At 36.9% G+C, this 24,086-nt stretch overlaps 1 protein-coding gene and 1 pseudogene across 5 annotated transcripts in view; one reads left to right on the forward strand and one right to left on the reverse strand.

Moving 5' to 3' along the window:
- Positions 1–276: 276 nt before the first annotated feature.
- SEC22A (SEC22 homolog A, vesicle trafficking protein) overlaps positions 277–24,086 on the reverse strand; it is a 65,096-nt gene continuing 41,286 nt past the window's right edge. For all 5 annotated transcript variants that reach the window (XM_055316385.1, XM_055316384.1, XM_055316386.1 and 2 more), the window contains 2 exons: positions 10,138–10,203; positions 277–976 (listed from right to left, as the gene is read on the reverse strand). In XM_055316385.1, coding sequence (XP_055172360.1) covers positions 776–976; positions 10,138–10,203 — 267 coding nt within the window. In that variant the 3' untranslated portion in view covers positions 277–775. The remainder of the gene's footprint in view (positions 977–10,137; positions 10,204–24,086) is intronic.
- Positions 4,601–8,280, forward strand: LOC129503912 (developmentally-regulated GTP-binding protein 1-like; annotated as a pseudogene).

The following is a 24,086-nucleotide window of genomic DNA, read 5'->3' on the forward strand; positions in this document are numbered from 1 at the left end:
TTAAGATTTAAAAGATAAATACTAAGAAACAATAGTAAATGTAATATTCTGGTGATTGAAGTTTGGGAAACGATGGCTATAATGTAACAAATCATGTTTAAAAAGTGATTTCAAAAGAAACTACAAACAGGGGCTAGAAAGAAAACATGTTACTTGTTTTCAATACTTGTGATGATCTAGAGATGAGCTCATAAAAGCCTTCTCCTACATCAAGCGACTCCAGAGTAATATTCAAACAAACATATAAAAGGAAAAAGAACCAATTCCACACCATCCTGGACTTTATAAACTTATTGTACCATAAATGTGCAAATAATCTGATATTTAGCAAGTTGTTTTAAACATAAACTTCACAGCATCTTTTTATTTGGGCTATACTCATGCCTCACAAAGGCAAACCCAGGTTGTAGAGTTCCTGCTTGGTCCTCAGAGCATGTACCACACATATTTTTTTATTGAACTCTTCAGAAGGATTCAGGACTGCTGGCCAAGTCTTCCAGTAGCTTCTGACTGTTCTTCCACTGTTGTGGCCCTGTAGAGAGAAGTCTCCTCCTCTTCTGAATAATAATAATCTCATGGCTAACATGAGGACTTTGCCTAGCAGGTACTGCATGCTCCCAGGCATGCCATGCTGACTTAAAACAAAAAGGATAGTTGGAGAGAAAGAAAGCAGAGCTTCTGGATTGTGGTGAACAGTTTCTTCATCACAGTGGCAGTTAAGATAGGCTCCCTCCTTTTTCCTTGGAAGCCAGGGCAGTATGTCTGAAGGATGGTATCAGACATCATAATCAGGAGCCTTGCCCTGGGCCTGCCTTAGCCATATCTGTAGCGTAACAAACGCTCCCACAGTCACGTGAAAGAAAAGCTGCCACAGGTTGCGCAGTTCATAGAGATACATGTTGCATAGACAGATTAAACCAAAAGTCAAAAAAGATTTGACATTCCGCCAGCTGGTGTAGTAGACAAGTAAATAACACTGTTCAAAATATAAAATGAAAGATGATTAGGGTTACAAGAAAAGAAATAGATGCTTCTACTATAAAATTTTAACAGGCCACAGACTAGAATATAAGTGTGGAATAAGATTTTTCATCTACAGATAAGATAATGTAACCTCTTTAAGACATTCAGCTATGAAAGCTCTACAGCTTGAAAGGAAAACAGATTTTTCCTTTTATGTTTTTCATTTGTCAAAAGATACAACATTTTGTATCATATTTAAAGTGGAGTTACAACTGGATGACTCCCTTGCAACCAGGCTGAACACATTCCTCAAGGTGACAGGCAACTATGAAGCATTCTCAGGGTCTGAGGGGATTCCATCTACCATTCTTACTCTAGAAAAGTACAAAAAACAAACCACAGCAAAATGGACTCTTATATAACTTGAATCTGCATGTTAATGAAATCCACAAATATCTACTAATCCCCCTAAGTGCAAAGAACTAAGCAAGATAGAATATTTGAGTGAGCATTTGAGGTAGAATTTATTCAACAGATGTTTATTGAGGGCCAGCTAAGAGTTAGACATTGTTCTTTAACTTCAAATAACCAAATAAAGCCCTTGCTCACATGGAGCTTACATTCCAGTGGAGAGAGAAAGATATATACATATATATATGTATATAATACATATAATATATAAAAGATTATAATAAAATATAAAATGTTATATATTAATAATTACAATATAGAAATATAAAAGATTATATATGTATATAATATATAAAAGATAATATATATGTATGTAAGTATATAAAATGCCAAATAGTTATATCTTAAAAGATGGAACAAGAGGACAGAGGATGATGTAGTAAGTGCTATTTTAGAAAATATAGTAAAGAAAATATCCTCCACAAGCCCCAAATCATGGCATTCACCTTTTCCTGCTTTACTATTCTCCATAATATAACTATAAAAACACTTTAAAAATATGCTTCCAAAAGGATCTTCTTATATATTTTTAAAAATATTTTATTTATTTATTTATTCACGAGAGAGACAGACAGAGACACAGGCAGAGGGAGAAGCAGGCTCCATGCAGGGAGCCCGATGCGGGACTCGATCCCAGGACTTCAGGACCACACCCCGGGCCCAAGGCAGGCACTAAACCACTGAGCCACCCAGGGATCCCCCAGAAACTCACTTCAAATGATATAGGCAAGGTGGAAGTAAAAAGACAGAGGATATATTATGCAAACATTAATCAGAAGAAAACAGAAATTACTATATTAGTATCAGATAAATATAAAAATATTTCCAAAAAGAGAGAGGGCTAAAGAGACTATAAATCGCATATTATATAGTGATACATAGATCAACCCACCACGAAGGCAATAATGCCAAATGTGTATGAGCCAAACAACAGAGCTACAAAATATGCAAAGCAAAAACTGATATATTAAAATGAGAAATATACCAATCCACAATTACACTTGAAAACTCCAGGGGGATCCCTGGGTGGCTCAGTGGTTTAGCGCCTGCCTTTGGCCCAGGGAGTGATCTTGGAGTCCTGGGATCGAGTCCCACGTCAGGCTCCCGGTATGGAGCCTGCTTCTCCCTCCTCCTGTGTCTCTGCCTCTCTCTCTCTATCATTCATAAATGAATGAATGAATGAATGAATGAATGAATGAATGAATGAATGAATGAATGAATAAAAAGAAAATTCCAGTACTCCTCTCTCAACTGATAAGACTAAACAGAAAATCAACTAGCATACAGAAACAAACACTGAACACCATCAACCATTGGATCTAGTTGACATTTACAGAGCACTTACTCAGCTGCAGTAGAATACACATTCTGTTTAACTGCTCATGGAACATATACCAAGACAGACCATATTCTGAGCCAAAGAATAAATCTCAACAAATTTAAAAGAACTGAAATCACACAGAGTGTTTTCAACCACAGTAGAATCAAACTAGAAATCAATAATGGAAAGAAAACTGGAAAATCTCCAAACTCTTGGAAGCAAAACATTAATTCCAAATAATCCACAATCCATAGGTCAAAGAGGAAGCTACAAGGAAAAAAGGTTTTTAAATACATTGAATTAAATGAAAATAAAAATCCTCTTGTAAAAAGCTCAAATACCCATTGACTGATGAATAGATAAAGAAGATGTGGAGTGTATGGGTATGTGCGTGTGTGTAGATATTCTATTTTAATATATATATGTTTTATATATATATTCTATTATATATATATTATATATATTCTATATATTTTTTATTTTGTATATATATAAACATACACACACACACACACACACATATTCCATTATATGTGTATGTAACGCTCCATTTATATAATGGAATATTACTCAGCCATAAAAAAAGAATGAAATCTTACCATTTGCAATTTGCAATGACATGAATAGAGCCAGAAATTATTATGCTAAGTGAACTAAGCCAAAGAAAGGCAAATATCTCATAGATCTCATTTATATATGGAATTTAAGAAACAAAACAGATGAAATGGGAAGGGGGGAATGAGGCAAACCTGGAAACAGACTCTTAACCACAGAGAACAAACAGGGTTGCTGGAAAGGAGGCGGGCAGAGGGATGGGTGAAATAGGTGATGGGGACTAAGGAGGGCACTTGTGATGAACACTGGGTGTTGTATTTCAGTAAGAATCACTAGATTCTACACCTGAAACCAGTATTACACCTATATTAACTATATAAAATTTAATAAAAACTTGAGAAAGAAAAAAATAAAAATTTTAATGAAAAAAAACGTAACATATCAAAATTTATGGGACACAGATAATGGTGTTCAAAGAGAGAAATATTTAACACTAAAAATATATATTACAAAAGAGAAGATTCTCAATTATCATAGCTCCCATCGCAAAAGCCTAGAAAAGAAGAGCCAAATAAATCAAAGCAAGCATGAAGAAGGAAATAATAAAGAGTAGAAATCAATAGAACTGAATATACAAAAAAAAAAAACCAACAAAACAAAGAGCAGGTTCTTTGAAAAGTTCAAATTAATAAGTCTGACAAAGAAAAAGAGAAGATACAATATGAGGAATGAAACAGAGTATTAGGGACACCTGGGTAGCTCAGTGGTTGAGCATCTGCCTTCGGCCCAGGTCATGACCCTGGGATCCTAGGATCAAGTCCCACATCGGGCTCCCTGCAGGGAGCCTGCTTCTCCCTCTGCCTATGTCTCTCATGAATAAATAAAATCTTTTTTTTTTTTAAAGAAACAGAATATTACTACAGTACTACAGATCATACAGACATCAAAAGGATAGTTAAGGGATACTCAACCAACTCTACACACATAAACTTGGTAATGAAATAGACCACTTCATCATAAAATACAAACTATCATAAGTCATGTATTATGAGAAAGATAATCCGAGTAACTATGTAACTATTAGGAAAATGGAACTTCATATAGATTATATAGTCATGGTAATCAATACCATGTGGTACTGGCAGAGAGAATGACACATACATTAATAAAAGAGAATACAAAATTCAGAAATAGGCTCACACAAATATGTCCAACTGATGTTTGACAAAATGCAAAAGTAATTCAGTGGAGAAAAAAAAACCTTTTTTAAAAAAATGGAGCAATTGACCATTCATCCATAAGCCAAAACAACAACAAAGTTTAAAAAACAGAGGGGTGATAATTTGTGCGGAGGCCACTACACTCCCCAGCGACCTCCCAGTGACTTGCCACCTAAGCAGCACCTTAGCGAAGATCGTGGAGATCGAAGCCGAGATGGCTTGGACTCAAAAGAACAAGGCCACCGCATACCACCTAGGGCTGCTGAAGGCTCGTAAGAGAGCCCTGCTAAGCTTCGTAGAGATCTCATTACCCCAAAAGGTGGTGGTGGTGGTGGGCCAGGAGAAGGTTTTGATGTGGCCAAGACAGGTGATGCTAGAATTGGGTTTGTGGGTTTTCCATCAGTGGGGAAGTCAACACTGCTTAGTAACCTGGCAGGGGTATATTCTGGGGTGGTAGCCTATGAGTTCACTACTCTGACTACTGTGCCTGGTGTTATCAGATACAAAGGTGCCAAGATCCAGCTCCTGGATCTTCCAGGTATCATTGAGGGTGCCAAGGATGGGAAAGGTAGAGGCCAGGCCGTCAAGTCACTGCAGTGGCCCAAACATGTAACTTGGATCCTGATTGTTCTGGATGTCTTGAAACCCTTGGGACATAAAAAGATAATTGAAAATGAGCTGGTAGGCTTTGACATTCGCTTGAACAGAAAACCCCCCAACAATGGCTTTAAGAAGAAGGACAAAGGAGGCATTAATCTCACAGCCACTTGCCCTCAGAGCAAGATGGATGCTGAGACTGTGAAGAGCATTCTGGCTGAATCCAAAATTCACAATGCTGATGTGACTGCGTAGTGATGCCACAGCAGACGACCTCATCCATGGTGGAAGGTGGTGGAAGGAAACAGAGTTTATATCCCTTGTATCTATGTGCTGAATAAGATTGATCAGATCTCCATTGAGGAACTGTACATCAACTATAAGGGGCCCTACTGTGTACCCATTTCTGCCCATCACCACCAGAATTGTGATGACCTATTGAAAAAGATCTGGGACTATCTGAAACTAGTAAGGATTTACACCAAACCCAAAGGCCAACTGCCAGACTATACATCTCCAGTGGTGCTGCCTTATTCCAGGACTACAGCAGAGGATTTCTGCATGAAGATTCACAAAAATCTTATCAAAGAATTTAAATATGCTCTGGTCTGGGGTCTATCTGTGAAAGATAATCCTCAAAAAGTGGGTAAAGTTGGAGGACAAGGATGTCATTCAGATTGTGAAGAAGTGAAACCTTCCCTTCTGCCCATCTACTGGTCCAACCATAGCAGCTTATCCTATGAACAAGCACACCCTATCCCAAACCCCTTCTGGCTTTGGCAGCCAGTGGATCAGGAATCAGGGGAGGGAGATGGAGGCCCTCAAACTGGAACTTTGTCTTACCTTGGTGTCACCTTATAAATTCAACTGCATAAAGGACCTGGTAGGCCAGCCAGCTATGTGCAAAACAAAAGTCCAAAAAACAAAAACAAAAACCACAAACCCCTTAATCTAATCATCTAAGTCTCAAATTTCATGTAATCTTATACAAAATTTAATTAAAAATGGGTCATGAACTTAAATGTAAAACATAAAACTAAAACTTTTAGAAGAAAACAAAATCTTCAGGGGGTAGGGAAAGAGTTCTTAGACTTGAATCAATGGAATTATAATAACATATGGTGACAGATGGTTGCTACACTGTGGTGAGCATAGCAAAAGGTATAAACTTGTGGAATCACTATGTTGTACACCTGAAACTATACTTCAATTAAAAAAAAAAGTTCTTAGACTAGATACCAAATTTTCCATAAAAGAAAAAACCTGATAAAATGAACTTTATCAAAATTAAAAACTTTCGCTCTGCAAAAGACCTGGTTAAAAGGATGAAAAGACAAGCTACAGACTGGGATAAGATACTTGCAAATTATATTTCTGTCATAGGACTGATGTCTAGAACTCTCAAACTTGACAGCAAAAAACAAATGATCCAATTACAAAATAGGCAAAAAACATGAAAAGACATTTCATCCAAGAGGACACATAGATAACAAATAAGAACATGAAACAATATTCAACATCATTAGCCATTAGAGAAATGCAAATTAACCAATGTGAGGGATCACTACACATCTAACAGAATGGCTAAAATAAAAAAGTGATAATAAATGCTGGAGAGGATGTCAGAGAAACTAGATCACTCCTACAATGCTGATATGAGCGATGTAAAATGTAAAAATATAAATGTAAAATGGAATTCTACTCTGGAGAACTGTGTCTATCTCAATAAAACTAATTACACAACTACTACAAGACCTAACAATTACCCTCCTGAGCATTTATCTCAGAGAAATGAAGACATGTTCACACAGATACCTGTACATGAATGTTTATAGCAGCTTCATTTATAATAGCCCCAAACTGGAAACAACCCAGATGTCCTTCAATGGGTGAATGATTAAACAAAATATGGTACATCCATACCCTGGAATACCATTCACCAAGAAAAAGCAAGAAAAAATCGTTGATAAATGCAAGAACCTGGATAAATCTCCAGAGAATTATATACTGAATAAAATAATGCCAATCACAAAAGGTTCATACTATATGGTTCCATTTACATAACATGACCTAAAATTAGGAAATTACAGAAATGGAGAACACATTAGTGGCTGCCAGAGATTAAGGGGCAGAAGGGAAGTGGATGTGGCTATAAAGAGGCAAACAAAGGCTGCTTGTGGTAATAAAACTTTTCTCTGTCTTGCCAGCATTGACATCAACATCATGGCTGAGATAACGTATTATAGTTGTGCAAGATGGTACTACTGGGGGAAACCCAGGTAAAGGTTATGTATCTCTCTTACAACAACTACAATTATCTCAAAATAAAAAGTTTAATAAGAAAAACAACTTCACACTCACATATTTGTCTGCAACTTATTTTATAAACTAATAGACACACTATATGCATGCACATACAAAACGAGAGTGTAATATAGAAAGAATTGCAAAATGTTAATAATTGGTGTCTCTAAGTATACTAGTCTTTCAACTTGTCGGAAAGTTTTCAAAATAAGCACTGAGGGGGAAAAAAGAACAGTCTCTAGTTTCCAGATCCTTTGATTTCCTCTTCCAATGTTCCACAGCAAGATTACTCCTATCTGACTGAGCTGTGTGTGTTCATAAGTACCCAGAACCTGGAGAAAAAGGCAACAACACCATGGAGTCGTAGCCTTTGAGGTCTGATCTAAAGGGAATGAAAAAAATACCCTGAAGATGGAACATGTTACAGGATAAAACATGGTATGTTTTACCGTGGAAAAAACTGGCATTATTATCACTCTGGCTCAAGCATATTTGGAAAGCAAACAGTTTCATGCCGGTCAGTGAGAAAATTGGCTTTTTGCTTTTCTTTTTTAAAGCATGAATCCAATTAACTTCTCTCAAGTAAAAGAACACGTGAGTGACAGTGCTCCTCTCAAAACTATTAGCTGTCCTGGGAAATATAATAGAGGTGTGCCCCATGCAGATGGGGCCCGAGTCACTGACTGACTATAAGAACTGGCTAGGCCTCAGTGAAAAATGGCAACAATAACAAGATTAGCGTGGTACTTTCTGTGAGGGTTTAATGGACACAAGGAACATAAAGAGCTTATCAGCACAATTAAGAGCTCATTTCATTTTGCTATTATTAGTAGTATTTAAAATTATTTCATTAAGGCCTTTGATAAAAAATCATTTTAAAAAATGTAAATACATTAAAATAATTTTATTAAAGCAAAACAGCCAAAAGTACATTTTACAAGAATTACTCATGAAATTATTTTAAAGTTAACATTTACCTCATTGTTTTAGAATATGAAATAATGCATGTTAAGTTATAAAACTGTAATTTCAAAGCATTATAAATATAGTAATTTTCAAAGCATTATACAAATATAGTAATTTTGCTTACAAACAGCATAATATAGTGGGATGAATATGATATTTAAAATAAAAAAAACCAAAGTCAAATCCTGACTCTACTGCTTACTAGCTATGTGATTTCTCAAACTGCCTCAGATTTCTCATTTTCAAAAATGAGATAATGTCTTCTGTGTGATAGGGCTATAGAGATTATAGTTTAAAATAAAATCTACACAAAAACACTTCATAAAATTAAAGTACTTGTGACATTAACAAATACAAGTGTTCACATTTCCTGCATGAAATGTCATTCATTATAATTAAATCTGTCAAACTGGATAGAAAATTTCTAAATACAAATCCTTAAGAAAAATTAGAGGATTAAAAAAATAGGGCCACTTGAAACTAAAATTTCTCATCCATCTTTATATAAAGTCAAATGCATATAATTCAAAGTATTTCACCAGAGACTTCTACTGAGTTTTAGATAGCCTTATGTTTGCAGTCCTGAATCTTTCTAACATTCTTTCTATGCAAGCCAGAGAAATGTGTCACTTATAAACGTTACATCAAAAGGTCTGCTTGCTTTACCACATTTCAGCAAAGACATTCCTCTTACTTCTCAGGAATGCCAGGACCTAGCTCCCTATCACCAGGTGCAAAACCTCCTGGCTCTGTAAGTCTCATATCTATCCTGTCTTCAAGTCCTTGCAGGCTTCCTTCAAAGTGTCCTTCCCTCACCCCCCATCCCTACTGCCATTACCAGAGTTTCTTCTTTCATTGCCTTCTGCCTTAAGTAAGGGAATCACCTTCAACTAATTTCCTTTCTTCCAATTTCTCTGTTCTGGCAATCCATCCTAGTCCTCACTAATAAATACCCAAAAATTCTGCTTCTGCTCTTCTTTTACACTTCTTTTATACTTTCCCAAAAGTATAAAATCCTCATGCTGAAGTATAAGAAGAGCTCTTGGGCTCAATAATCAATCACCAAAAAATCTAGAAGTAGCCTTTTACTGCCACAGGCAGCTGACATACTACCACTGAAACCTGGCACAGGAGAGTGTAAACATTAAGTTCACTGGGCTCTAAGTCCATTCAAAATGGAGATGTAGGGGCACCTAGGAGGCTCAGTCAGTTAAGCATCTGCCTTCAGCTCAGGTCATGATTCCAGGGTCCTGGGATCAAGCCCCACATCGGGCTCCCTGCTCAGCAGGAGGTCTGCTTCTCCCTCCCTCTCTGCTTCTCCCCCTGCTCATGCTCTCTGTGTCTCAAATGAACAAATAAAATCTTTTTAAAAAATGGAGATGTTGGGATCCCTGGGTGGCACAGCGGTTTGGCGCCTGCCTTTGGCCCAGGGCGCGATCCTGGAGACCCCCGGATCGAATCCCACATCGGGCTCCCGGTGCATGGAGCCTGCTTCTCCCTCTGCCTGTGTCTCTGCCTCTCTCTCTCTCTCTCTCTCTCTCTATCATAAATAAATAAAAATTTAAAAAAAAGCTTTAAAAAATGGAGATGTAGATCATAAAGCTAACAGAGGCTCAAAAGAGAAGCAAAGAACTCAGACATTATTTTTATTTATTTAAACTCCACAAGCAATTATTAGAATTAATACCTGAAACAAACAATAACAGGAAAATGTTTTTTAAAAAAATGGGGAGAACCTACCTGGTAAAGGCAGGCTGCTGTTCCAAGGAAAAATGCAACAACATAATTAAAATCTTCACCATCACTCTGTAAAAACAAAATTAAAAGTTACTTTTTTTCTGGTGGAAGCTCATTTCCAAAAAGAATCCATCAGGATAGGATACAATAATGTTTATGCACAAATGGTATGTAAGAATTCTCAAGAGTCCTAAAAGTCCAGGGAGTGTGAGGTACAGAAAGACTACGAGTGTTCCTCTATGTTTTGGCCCATCAATTTCATTTTACCCATGTATGAAAGGTGAAATGAAATGAAATCACTATGTCAAAGGGTTTTAAAATGGTGCCAGGGGCAACGAAGGAGATGGGCCTTTATGCACATCCTCACTGATGAAACCGTGAACTCTAAACTGGGCCAAACTACAAATATTCCAAGGACTCTGCCCAAACACCTGCAATTAGCTATGGTAAGAGTCTTTGCTAAGGGGCAGCCTCAGCAACCAATTATACTCAGGCAAGACTAGTTTTCTGCTGCCAACACCAAACAAAATTCTTTGTAAGCAACACATACAAACATTTTTTTTGTCTTCTTTAAAACCTTAAATTTTGTGCCCTAAAGGGACACCTTTTGGGTTGCTACCCAAACTGTGCTCTCCCAGTTGCAATTCAGAGACCCATAAATGCTTTTGTTTTATTTTAGCTCTGCCTCTTAGTCAACCCAAGAAAAGATGAAAGCCAATGGGAAAGTTTCCACATAAGGTAAAAAACAAAACAAAACAAAAAAAAACACAAAAAAAAAAAAACAAAAAAAAACCTCTTTCTCTACTGAAAAAAAAAAAAGCACAACACTCCAGTGGCCTATAAAGTCAGTCCTGCTCACTAGGATCACTACCTGACTCAAATAAGCATTGACAAACCTTACTATCAGGGAAGCATATCATTGAATCATCCAATAAAGTAATTTGACATGATTTAAAAAAAAACTGAAAAGTTACTGTCCACTAGAGTGTGCTAAATCCTAATGAGAACAGTCACACACTGTGCGAGAAAAATAGCCACCCAGAGGAAAAACAGATACATCATATACAGAATGTTTTTTTTTTTCAATGAAAACTAATGGAAAACTAATAGAAAACCCAAGTTTTTCTATTCTTTCTTGATTCCTCTTACATATCTATATTTAATTTCTCTCAGTGTTTTCATGAAGTAAAACATATAGCCCAAGCAGGAGCATTACATTTGGCCCTTATTTTAGAAAAAATATATTTACACAATGAAAATGTTCACAGGACATGGGAGTGTCTCTCATGATAATATATAGAGAAAATTCCTTTTCCATTTGCTATTAGGCAAGAGAACTGATCATAAAGCAGAGGGAGAATGGCTTAACCTAGCAAGATAATCTTAAAATAGGAACCATTAATCTGTCTGGAATGTGTAGGCTTGTTCTACCTCAGAGGCACAGAAGGTCAACATGAAACCTTCCTAACTTTAATAATTCTAAGACTTTAAGTCCTGCTTGTTTTTTCTTAATCCTTCATTTTTTAAGTGATCTTTTTTTCTGATTATAAAAGCTTATGTTGATTATACAGAATTTGGAAAACAGACTGTTACAAAGAAGAAATTCATATAGTCTATAATACCATAACTCCGGGAGGATTCCCACTAACCATTTCATGTATTTCCTTCTGATATTTTCTGTATAAAAATATATGCACATTAAAAAATGGAATTATACTTTTATATACTAGTTTTTAATACTACACATTATATCATAAACTCTTTCTCAAGATACCAAATATTCCTCAAACGCATGATTTGTAGCGATTATTTAACGTTCCATTGTGGGGATATACCATTAATTACCCTACTGGGATATTATTTTTTCCCTTAATTTACAATATCACTTTGTAACTCTCTTAATTGCCTTTGGAACATTTAAGAGCAAGTTCCTGGAGTCAGTCAGACCTGGGTTCAAATCTTTCCTTACTATCTGTATGGTCTTGGACTATTTAACTTCAATTTCCACTTAAAAAAAAAAGTTGTAGAGATTAAATAACATTTGCAAACACACAGAACTGTAACCGGCACACAGTAAGTACTCAAAAACATTTACCAACCTCTCTTTCCCTGAGGTCACTGTCTGCATCATTTATCAGATAATTAGATTATCTTCTAGTATTGTTTAAACCCTTACCTTCTCAAGTAGACCCTAACCTTTATTTTTTTAAATTGAGGTATAATTGACATAAAACATTATATTAGTTTCAAGTGTATGCCATAACAGTTCTATATTTGTATATATTGCAAAATGATCACCACAATAAATCTAGTTGTCATGTGTCACCATACAAAGTTACAATTTTTTTTCTTGTGATAACTTTAAAATTTACTCTTACTTTTTTTTTTTAAAGATTTTATTTATTTATTCATAGACACAGAGAGAGAGAGAGGCAGAGACACAGGCAGAGGGAGAAGCAGGCTCCATGCAGGGAGCCCATTGTGGGACTTGATCCCAGGTCTCCAGGATCACACCCCAGGCTGCAGGCGGTGCCAAACCGCTGCGCCAATGGGGCTCCCCCTTAGTTACTTTCAATATACAACACGATATTATTGACTACAGTCACCATGTTGATGCTACATTCCCATATTTATAACTATAAGTTTGTACCTCTTGGCTCCCTTCACCCATTTTGCCCACTCCCCCAATCCCACTCTAACCTTTATTCAAGGCAGAAAATCAAACTTACTACCTGAATGAAACTGAACGTAGTAGGAATTCAACAAATGCATGTTGAGTTGAGCTTAAAAAAATATTTGTACTTGCCAAAGACTGCCTATAAATATATTCGTTCATTCAATAAATATTCATTAAACATTTATGGGCAAGGTATTTTATTACTAGACTTAGGATAGAAGTAAATCCATATGAACTCAAGGAGCTTACTTTCTAATTAAGGAGGCAGATACATTAACCAACAATTCCCACCCAAAGTGTTAACTGATGGGATAGGTGTGTATACAGGGTACAAAAGGAGACTAGTAGAGATACATCTAATTCTGCCTGGGGTAAAAAGAAAAGGTCAGAAAAGGTTTGTTCAAGGAAGTAAAGCTTAATCTGGGTCTTGAAGAATGAACTAATAGAAAGGGAGACAAGGTGGGGAGAGAATTCCAGGCAAAGAGAATAGCACATACAATCAAAAAGAGGTAAGAGCTTAGGATGACTTCAAGTCTTCTTGTTAAGGCAACATTTGAAAGATACCATTCACTAAATTGGGAATACAGAAGGAAAAGTAGGTTTGAGAGCAGAAAAACTGAGTTCATTCTGGACACGTTATTTTAGAGGGGCCAGTTTGACATCTAAATAATCATATTTCATAGATATTTAAATCAGCTTCAGGAAAAGAGTTGAATCTAGAGATCTTATTTTAGTCATCTATTTAAAGAGTTGTTAAATGCCTAGGACAATCAAATGTAAATCTTAATTCTTGATTGGCTCCAGATTGGAGAGAGGAAAAGAAACTATAAAGGATATTTAGTCAGTTGTAGAAATTTGAATATGAATTTTTAGATTAGATAATACTGCATTGCTCTTAAAATCTTTGGTGTAATAAAGGTATGATGATTACATAGCAGAATTCCTGGTCCTTTAAGGCATACATACTAAATAATTCTGAAATAAACTGTGATGATACCTACAATTTTACTTCCACATTATTCAGGGAAAAAAAAGAAAAAAGAAAGAAGGGTAGGTAGGTATACAGATGGGTGCTAATTGTATTGTCTTTAAAATCTCTCTGTAAGGGATCCCTGGGTGGGGCAGCGGTTTGGCGCCTGCCTTTGGTCCAGGGCGCGATCCTGGAGATCTGGGATCAAATCCCACATCGGGCTCCCGGTGCATGGAGCCTGCTTCTCCCTCTGCCTGTGTCTCTGCCTCTCTCTCTCTCTCCCTGTGTGACTATCTTAAATAAATAAAAATTTAAAAAATAAAATCTTTCTGTAAGTTTGAATTCTTCCAAAATAAAATGCAGTGGAAGGAAAGGGGAATACAAAAATTTAATGCTATGCAACCACTAAAACAAATGTAATAGATCTCCATATACTTATATAAAATGATCTACATATTGTTAGGTGGGAAAGATGCAAATAAGTATAGAGTATGTTGCCATTTATATAGAAATACTTTGAAAAGAACAACTGCATAAGTAAATGTGTACTAGCATATGCACATTATCTCCCTAGCAGGATAACCCAGTGGTTGACTTTAGGGAAGAGAAATGGGAAACTGTTTCATGAAAATGAAGGGATAAGAAATTGTTGGGCAGTGTGGGTGGCTCAGTGGTTTAGCGCTGCCTTCAGCCCAGGGTATGATCCTGGAGACCCGAGATCGAGTCCCACATCGGGCTCCCTGCGTGGAGCCTGCTTCTCCCTCTGCCTGTGTCTCTGCCCTGCTCTCTCTCTCTCTCATAAATAAAAAAATCTTAAAAAAAAAAACTGTCAAGAAGAATAATGTAACATAAACTATTAATAGTAATTGATTTGCTTCTAAGTTCTCTCAAATAAATTTTATTTCTGAAATTAAACACTTTTAATAGGAAAAACTGAATAGTATGTGAGATGAGGCAGAGAGGTCACATAAGATGAGACCTCAAGAGTGGCTGCAGCATTTGGCAATTGGATACCAGTGAGCTTAATGGTCAGGATTTGGAAGAATGAAGGGCAGAAAAGAGATCACAAGAGATGAAGAGAAGAGGGGTGAAGGAGTGGGAACAACAAACAGTATATTCTTTCAAAAAATGAGAAGGGAACATACATCAAGAAGGTTTTTTGGTTTTTTTTTAAAGATCGGCACACTATGGCATGTTTATGAGCTTGGAGAAAAGAGCCAGTAGATTGGAAGAGATGAAATGCAGGTGAGGGAACAGCTAGCGGTTGAGGGAAGATGGGACAGAGGTTCAGAGTGGGAGGGCAAGAACAGAGGGATGAAGGCAGGGGGCAGAGCAGGGAAGGAGGGGGTAGGCTAAGGAGTTCAAATAAAAATTTTAAATATGTTACTTTTACCCTTAGGGTAATACTAGGATACCAATATATTGCTTTGAAAACTAACAGAGGGAAAGAACATTTTCTTAAAGGTGAAGATGAAGAGATAAGCACAGGCTTTATATGAAAGCCACACAATGTTTTTGGATGATACCATAAAAATGACTATAATCATTGGGAACTATTTACTTTTTAATCTTAAGTGGAAGAAAGGGCATAAACTTATATAATGGATATGAAAGTATATGTATGTATTTGTATGCATATGTGTGTGTGTGTGTGTATACACACACACACAAATAAAGAGAAAATTTGGAGATGACTTTTATTTTCCTTATACTTTTTCCCTCAACTCTATAACAATGAGCATAGTATCAGGAAAAATACTTTTATTTCTTTTGAAAGCAAGCAAGCACTGCATCTTAGCATAGATATTATGCCACTAAATAAATCAAAAACTTCTGTTGAGCTTTAATAGGTAGAAATAAATCTATGGGAAATAAAGAACTCAAGGAATAAAAGCAAGTTGATTACTTCTGCTTTGTAGTAGCCATTACAATTTCAAAATCAGAGTCTTAGACTGTTACTACTGAAGTGGTCCTTGAGCCTATGTAGTCTAAAACCTGTCTCTTGAAGAATAGGAAAATGAAATCCAAGAACATAAAACAACGCATCCAAGGTCACTAAGTCAGTTACTGGCAGATGGGACCCAGGTATCCTGAATCTAGACTAGCATTTCTACTGCTGTATCAGATTCCTCAATTTTTTCCTAATGCACCACATGCAAATTACTTCTAGATTGGCACCAGTTTAATTAATAATCATTATCTCAAGGTTGACCATTTAAGAAATACAGGCAATATAAACCTAATGTGATAAAAGCTTCTATATTCATGAGGTGTCAGTTCATAATAAACTTATTAACATCTCTAAACTCAGAACAAAATTAGGAAATGAGTGAAAATAATCTAATTTACATATTACTGTGAACCCTAAATCAAATTTACCAGCTTAAAATAAAACTGCACTCATCCTACAGCTCCCCTAGTTTGAACTTAAATTCCAAAGAAAACATTTCAGTGCTCTATCTTTTAATGAATTCCTTGTTATTACTCTAAGAGGCAGTTGTTAATTTAGAAGAAACAAACTTGTACTGCATCTTCAAACAGTGTTAACAATATACAGGAATGTTGATTCATGTGGGTTCTCAAGTTTAAATGTGCCTCAGGCACCAACTTACATACTAGAAGATAAATGTGGCAATCATTTTTAGCATTCAGAAAGGAGTTAAAATTCATGGCCTTAAAAAGGTAAACTTTAATATCAATGCACTGCTCACACTCAGGAAATATATGTATTTTCAGCTAGATCTAAAAATATGATCAACAAATAAATCCTTGGCTCTTCAATCAAGTATTAAAGAAATGCTGAGGGCACTTCCTCTGCACACTGCCTTTCTGCCTCCTCTATGACCACCATGATCCGAGTAACTCCACCACAGTTAAGTTTAAGTCCCATGCCCTGGAATTTGCACTAGAGTTTACACAGCACACCATCTCAAAAAGATCTATTTTTCCTGACCAAAAATTATCTACAGTGACTCTAGAGGTTATTTCTAACACAAAATACAATAATGAACCACAGAGAAGGCTGAAAGTATGTCTTAAATTCAATGGCTTTAGTGAGAATAAAAAGGATCTTTTTCCAGTACAAGTCATCAACAATAATGAAATAGACGCCAATGAGGGAAAAGTAAAAGCAAGAGACCTCAGGTCCCCAATTCTGTATATATTTTTAGGTTAACCTGGGCTGAAAGGATGTACTTGTTGAAACTAATCTAGTTTGTACCCCTAATCCTATCCTGCTTAAAACTCTAAATTGATCACAGTGTCCTCTGCAGTTTGACATTCCATTCTCTCCTTCTGTTTACCTACTGTCCTTTCCATCCTTTAAGACACAGAATCCTGGGCAGCCCGGGTGGCTCAGTGGTTTAGTGCCACCTTCAGCCCAGGGCATGATCCTGGAGTCCTGGGATCAAGTCCCACATTGGGCTCCCTGCATGGAGCCTGCTTCTCCCTCTGCCTGTGTCTCTGCCTCTGCCTCTCTCTCTCTCTCTCTCTCTCTCTCTCCCTCCCTATGTCTCTCATGAATAAATAAAATGTTAAAAAAAAAAAAAAAGGAAGACACAGAATCCTTAGAAGGTAGATATTTCCAACACCACACAGTGCTCCTAATTCATTATTCTAAGAAAAAGACATGGAAAAATATTTCCAAGCATGACTTATCAGAACATTTTCCTCTATATTGATATAAAAATCCCCAATAACTGGAATAGGAACCTCTACTTTTGGTCCAATGAATTTCCAAAAGCAGTGATTCTCATTTAGATGATTCTCATTTAGAAGATCAGAATTTGCTGGAAAATCTTTTCAACCTATCTACGAGTGACAAACTAACTGTGGACTATATTCCTCCCAACTTTGTACTGATTCCTTGTTCCTGTCTTTAAGTGTCCCCATTTTAGAAACCTCAATTACTGATGAATGTATGTGGAATAGGTCAGGTGGCTATGACAGAATAAAGATTTAAAACAATCTTAAAGGAACCAAGTAACTAAATGTCCATAGCTTCCAGACAGCTAACAATCCCATTTTGACCAGTTTACAGGTCCTTGGATCAGGTGATAAGGAAACACTGTTGGAATAAATCTAGGACAACAGTGAAAAAGAAAGAATTCCATGTCAGCCATTAGAAAGACACATCTCAAAGATACAAGCATCTACTGAGTCCCCAAATTATAATGATCTACTAATTAAAAAAAAAAAGCCCTCTAATTTCTTCCCTACTTGTAAGGTACTCCATGTTTCCATCATACTCCAGCACCACAGTTTTAAGGAACTGTTTAAAACAATCAAAAATCCTTGAAGCTTCTAGGGGAAACTGGTCTCTAAGACAGAGGCAGTAAGTAAGAAGCTACAAAAACCAGGGAGCTCAGGCTCCCTTTAACCCCAACAAAAATATTTACCTTTACTCAACTAAAATGTTATTGAAAATCTACCTACTAGGTTGGGTTAACAGAAGTTGTCTTTTTTTTTTTTCATGCTTAAATAAAAGGTGTTACTAAATACTCATTTTTATTACTTAAAATCTGAATAATATAGTAAGTCATATGGTTCAAAGAGTAAAAATAACATATAAGGCATATACTGTGAAGAGTCTCATTCCTACCCTGCTGCCCATCTGTCCAGTTCCTACTGCATTTTTTAGTTTCTTATTGTTCAAGAGTTTCTTTATACAAATAAATGTAAATTAAAAGATATTATTTTCTCCAATCATCTTTGGTGGGGGTATTTGGGGATGAGCTGAGACTAGTGGGTACAGGGTCAGAGGGTCTCCACTGGCTTTCTCAAAATGGCCACTATTCTCAAAGGGCACAAAAGTATACACCTGACATCAAAACATGAATCACATTCCCAGGTTCCACCCAGGCTGGGACACTGACATCCCCTCCTGGCCTGTGTGAAGGGGAAAGCTCAGCTGTTCCATGAGAAGAGAAAGCCAATCCACCATTTCCTAGGAGCTGGCTGGGTACAAGGAGCTATACTTTAACTGCTAAGTGGAGGCACACCTAATGAAAACCAAAGGCTGGAGAAGGCTCCTCCTTTCCCGGTCTTTGTTTTAATGTTGATGGGTGGTATGAATGTGTGTGTTTCAATTAATAGATTTTTATCCTTAGAACAGGTTTATGGAAAATTAAGCAGACAGTGTACTGCAGAATTCCTACATACCTGGCTCTTTCCCTGTTCACAGTTTCCTCATTAACATTTTACATTAATGTGGTACATTTGTTACAACGGATGAGCCAACAGCGACATCATTAACTGAAGCCCACAGTTTACATTAGGGTTCGCTCTTTGTATTGTACATTCTCTGGGTTTTGACAAACGTAGAATAACATAACCACCATTACAGTAACATACTGAATAGTTTCACTGCCCTAAATCCCATGGAGCATGGGGTTCATCCCTTTCTACCTCCCTCCATAGTACTGGCAACTACTCATCCTTTTACTTACTGTCTCTATAGTTTTGCCTTCCCCAGGATGTCATATAATTAGAATCATGTAAGTATGCAGTTTTCTCAGGCTTCTCTCATTAAATAATGTGCACTTAAGGTTTTGCCATGTCTTTTTGTGGCTTGAGAGATTTCTTTTTATTACTGAAAATACTCCATTGTACAGCTTGCCAGTTTGTTTATTCTTTTACCCTTTGAAGGACATCCTAGTTGCTTCTAGTTTTTTGAAATTACGAGTAAAGCAGATATAAACATTCATGTGCAGGTTTTTGTGTGGACATAAGTTTCCTACTCGTTTAAGCAAATATACCTAGAAGCCTGACTGCTGGATCATACAGACAGCCAAATTGTCTTCTAAAGCAACTGAGCCATTCTGCACTCCCACCAGCATTGAATGAAGAGTTCGTATTTACATATCCTCACTAAACATTTGGTTTTGTCAGTGTTTTAGATTTTGCCATTCTAATAGGAGTTTAGTGGTATCTTATTGTTGTTTTAATTTGCAATTCCTTAGTGACATATGATGTTGGATATCTTTTTTTTTAAGATTTTATTTATTCATGAGACACAGAGAGAGAGAGAGAGAGAGAGAGAGAGAGAGAGAGAGAGAGAGAGGCAGAGACACAGGCAGAGGGAGAAGCAGGCTCCATGCAGAGAGCCTGATGTGGGACTCGATCCCGGGACTCCAGGATCACACCCTGGGCCTAAGGCAGGTGCTAAACCGCTGAGCCACCCAGGGATCCTCTGGATATCTTTTCATGTGCTCATCTGCCACCTGTATATCTACCGTGGTGCGGTGTCTGTTCCATTCTTTCGCCTAATTTTTAATTGCATTATTTGTGCTCCTGAGTTTTAGTTCTTTGTATGCTTTGGACATAAGCCCTTTGTCAGACCCGTTCTGCAAATATTTTCTCTTAATCTGTGGCTTTTCATTCTCTTAATGCCCTTCATAGAACAAAAGTTTTTAAACTTTCACGGATCAGGGAAGCCCTAGTGGCTCAGCAGTTCAGCGTCGCCTTCAGCCCAGGGTGTGATCCTGGAGTCCCAGAATCGAGTCCCACATCGGGCTCCCTGCATGGAACCTGCTTCTCCCTCAGCCTGTGTCTCTGCCTCTCTCTCTCTCTCTCTCTCTCTGTGTCTCTCATGAATAAATAAAATCTTTTTAAAAAATGAAAAGAAAAAAAAAAACCTTTCACGGATATTTTTGACGTATCTAAAAAGTCATCACCAAACCCAAGATCATCTTAGTTTTCTCCTGTTATGTTTTTTAAGTTTTATATCTTACATTCAAGTCTGTGATCCATTTTGAGCTTTTTTTTTTAAAGATGTATTTATTTATTTATTATTTATGATAGACACACACAGAGAAAAAGAGAGAAGCAGAGACACAGGAGGAGGGAGAAGCAGGCTCCATGCCGGGAGCCTGATGTGGGACTCGATCCCGGGACTCCAGGATAGCGCCCTGGGCCAAAGGCAGGCGCCAAACCACTGAGCCACCCAGGGATCCCCCTTGAGCTGTTTTTTTATTAAAGGTATAAAATCTGTGTCTAGATTTATTATTATTATTTGCAAGTGGATGTCTAGCTATTTTAGCACCATTTGTTGAAAAGATTATTCTTCCTCCACTGAATTGCTTTTGTTCCTTTGTCAAAGATTGACTATACTTGTGGGTGTATTTCTGGGCTCTCCAGTCTGTTCTATTGATCTATCTGTTTATTGTTTTGCCAGTCACACTGTCTTAATTATTATAGGTTGACAAGTCTTGAAGTTGGGTAGTACCAGTCCTTCGATTTCCTTCTCCTCAGTATTGTGTTGGCTATTCTGAGTCTTTTACCTTTCCGTACAGGATCACTTAGTCTATATCTACTAAATAACTTTCTGGGATTTTGACTGGGGTTGTGTTGAATCTACAGATCAAACTGGGAAGAAGTGACATCTTAACAATACTGAATGTCTATCCATTTATTTAAATCTTTCTCTTATCAGAGTTTTATAGTTTTTCTCATACAGATCCTTTATGTATTGTGTTAGATTTATTAAGTGCCTCATTTTTGGAGATGCTAATATAAATAGTATTGCTTTTTAAATTTCAAATTTCAATTGTTCCTTGCTGATATTAAGTAACTTTTATATATTTACTCTGGATCCTGTGACCATGCTATAATCATTTATGAGTTCTAGGAATCTGTCAATTTTGAGGATTTTATACATAATCAGAGTATTTATGAATAAAGACAGTAGTGTTCCTTTTCCCCCCAATCTGTATGCCTTCTGTTTTCTTTTTTTTTTTTTTTTTGCCTTCTGTTTTCTTGTCTTAACTGCATTAACTAGGTTTCCCAGTACAATGTTGACTAGGAATGGTTAGAGAGAAATCTTTGTCTTGTTCCTGTTCTTAGGGAGAAAGCATCTAGTTTCTCATCAAGTTTGGTATTAGCTATAGGGTTTCTGTCGATGTTCTTTATCAAACTGAGGGAGCTCCCCTTTATTCCTAGTTTGTGATGGGTTCGTGAATAGGTATTGGACTTTGTCAAATGCTTTTTCTCCATCCACAGATATGTTCATATGATTTTTCTTCTTTAGCCTGTTGATGTAATGGATTACATTAACTACTTGTCCAGTGTTGCACCAGCCTTGCATATGTGGAATAAAATCCCCCTTGTCTGTGGTATATAATTCTTTTTATACATCATTGGATTCAATTTGCTAATATCTTATTGAGTTTTCCATCTGTGTTCTGAGTTCCATTGGTCTGTGATGTCTTTTTAAAGTAGCAATAGGCTGAGAAATCTCAGAGCCATCAGTTAGTTACATGTAAGTAGTAATCAGTTTAATTCGATTATTATTCTTCTGAAACCTAAACAACAACTTCAATGAGGCAGAAGCAAAGACATTACTGCTCAGAGGGAAAACATGAAACACTCAGGAATCGAGGCAGGCATCAGCCAGTTGTAGCAGCTCAAAAGCATGAAAAGATATAGTTTATACTACTTTCCTTATTTTTTTAAGATTATTTATTTATTCATGAGAGATGAGAGAGAGGCAGAGACACAGGCAGAAGGAGAAGCAGGCTCCCATGCAGGGAGCCTGACGTGGGACTCGAGCCTGGGTCTCCAGGATCAGGCCCCAGGCCAAAGGCAAATGCTCAACCGCTGAGCCACCCAGGCATCCCTATTTTCCTTATTTTGAAGCTGTGAATCAGAGGAGGGGGAAGCAAAGATCAATCCAGGAAGATGAGGGATAAGATATCTAAGTGCCTGAAAGAAATCATTTTCTTTAATAGGTTTTGTGAGATACAACAGCCTAGTCTGACTTTTAACTTAAAAGTAATGGGGGTCTAAGCTCCCAGTTCCACATGTGGACAGTCTTCTGAGTCAGGGATGGTAAGTCTCTGCAACACAAAAACTTCTCTCTACTCAGATATGCTCCCTCCCCTTATTTATTAATTTGGTAATTTCAAACAACCTGAGAATTTTTTTAACCACAAAAAACCATCTTCACAATTTTTGCCAACTCCAAATACTAATTATACCATTACTTACTTAATAAATTACATAAAGTTGACTTTTTATCAAAATTAATTTTAAAAGGAAAATTTTATATCTCTATCATTAATCTTACCAAATACAGATACTACACATTAACATACACTAAATATACAACTCTTAAATTAAAAATGTTTCTTCCTCTACCACTTAAAGTCATCCATTGTATAACTAGTGGTAAATATGCCCCATACTTGGAAAATACTCATCAAATCCAGCCTTCTTCATTTTATAAGTAATGATATTGAGGACTAGAGAGTAAAGTGAGCTATTCAAGGTCACAGAGCTAATCAGGAGCTGAGATGGAGCCAACCCTCTCTCTTTCCTCCACAAAAACCATCTCTTCACACACCTATACTACTGATTTCTCCACTACATCAAGTTAAAAAAAAAAAAAAAAAAAAGGAAGAGGCTATCCTATTTATTAACTTTTCCAATCAGCTTTCTCCAAATTGCTTTTTCTTTTTGGCAGGTTGTCTAACTGGCTCAAAACTGAACTCCTGCTGGAATAAAGCTGACCTGGCTAGGGAATAGGGACAGGAACACCAAAGGACAGTAGCCAGCTGTCCTAGGTCTCAAAGGGAAGAGGGGCTTTAACTGGGGGTTTAAGAGGTTTGAAAAACGAAACTGAAAAATCCTGAGAAGCTCTGCCTACCTACTCAAAGGGACAGCTTAACTGCCTGGAACCTGTGATTTCCTCTGTTATTGGCTTCAAACAGCTGAGGACATTCAGAGGTTACTCAGAATGGTACTAAGTGTTCCCCAAACTAACAAGCAATTTTTTTTTCTTTTAATTTTTATTTATTTATGAAAGTCACAGAGAGAGAAAGAGAGAGAGGCAGAGACATAGGCAGAGGGAGAAGCAGGCTCCACGCACCGGGAGCCCGACGTGGGATTCGATCCCGGGTCTCCAGGATCGCGCCCTGGGCCAAAGGCAGGCGCCAAACCACTGCACCACCCAGGGATCCCACTAACAAGCAATTTTAAAAAAGAATACAAAAAATAAATAAATAAATAAATAAATAAATAAATAAATAAATAAATAAAGAATACAAGGTATGCTAAGTGGGTTTTTATGAATGGTATTCTGAGCTTAATGCTGACCAAAAATAGAGAACATGTGGAAGTATCAGGAAAAAAAAAAAATCTTCAGAGAAAGTGAGTACAAACAAATGTAAAGAAAACTATCCAGTCTGAAACGTGCTTAACTTTAAGAAAGAAAGAGAAAAAGTTAGTATATTCTGACAGCCACGGTCTCTGGAAAAAATTCTACTGGAAAACAAAGTAGTTGGCAATATCTGAAAACAATAATGGTTT

Source organism: Nyctereutes procyonoides, unplaced genomic scaffold (genome assembly GCF_905146905.1).
Source record: "Nyctereutes procyonoides isolate TBG_1078 unplaced genomic scaffold, NYPRO_anot_genome, whole genome shotgun sequence".
In the NCBI taxonomy this organism is placed as follows: Eukaryota; Metazoa; Chordata; class Mammalia; order Carnivora; family Canidae; genus Nyctereutes; species Nyctereutes procyonoides.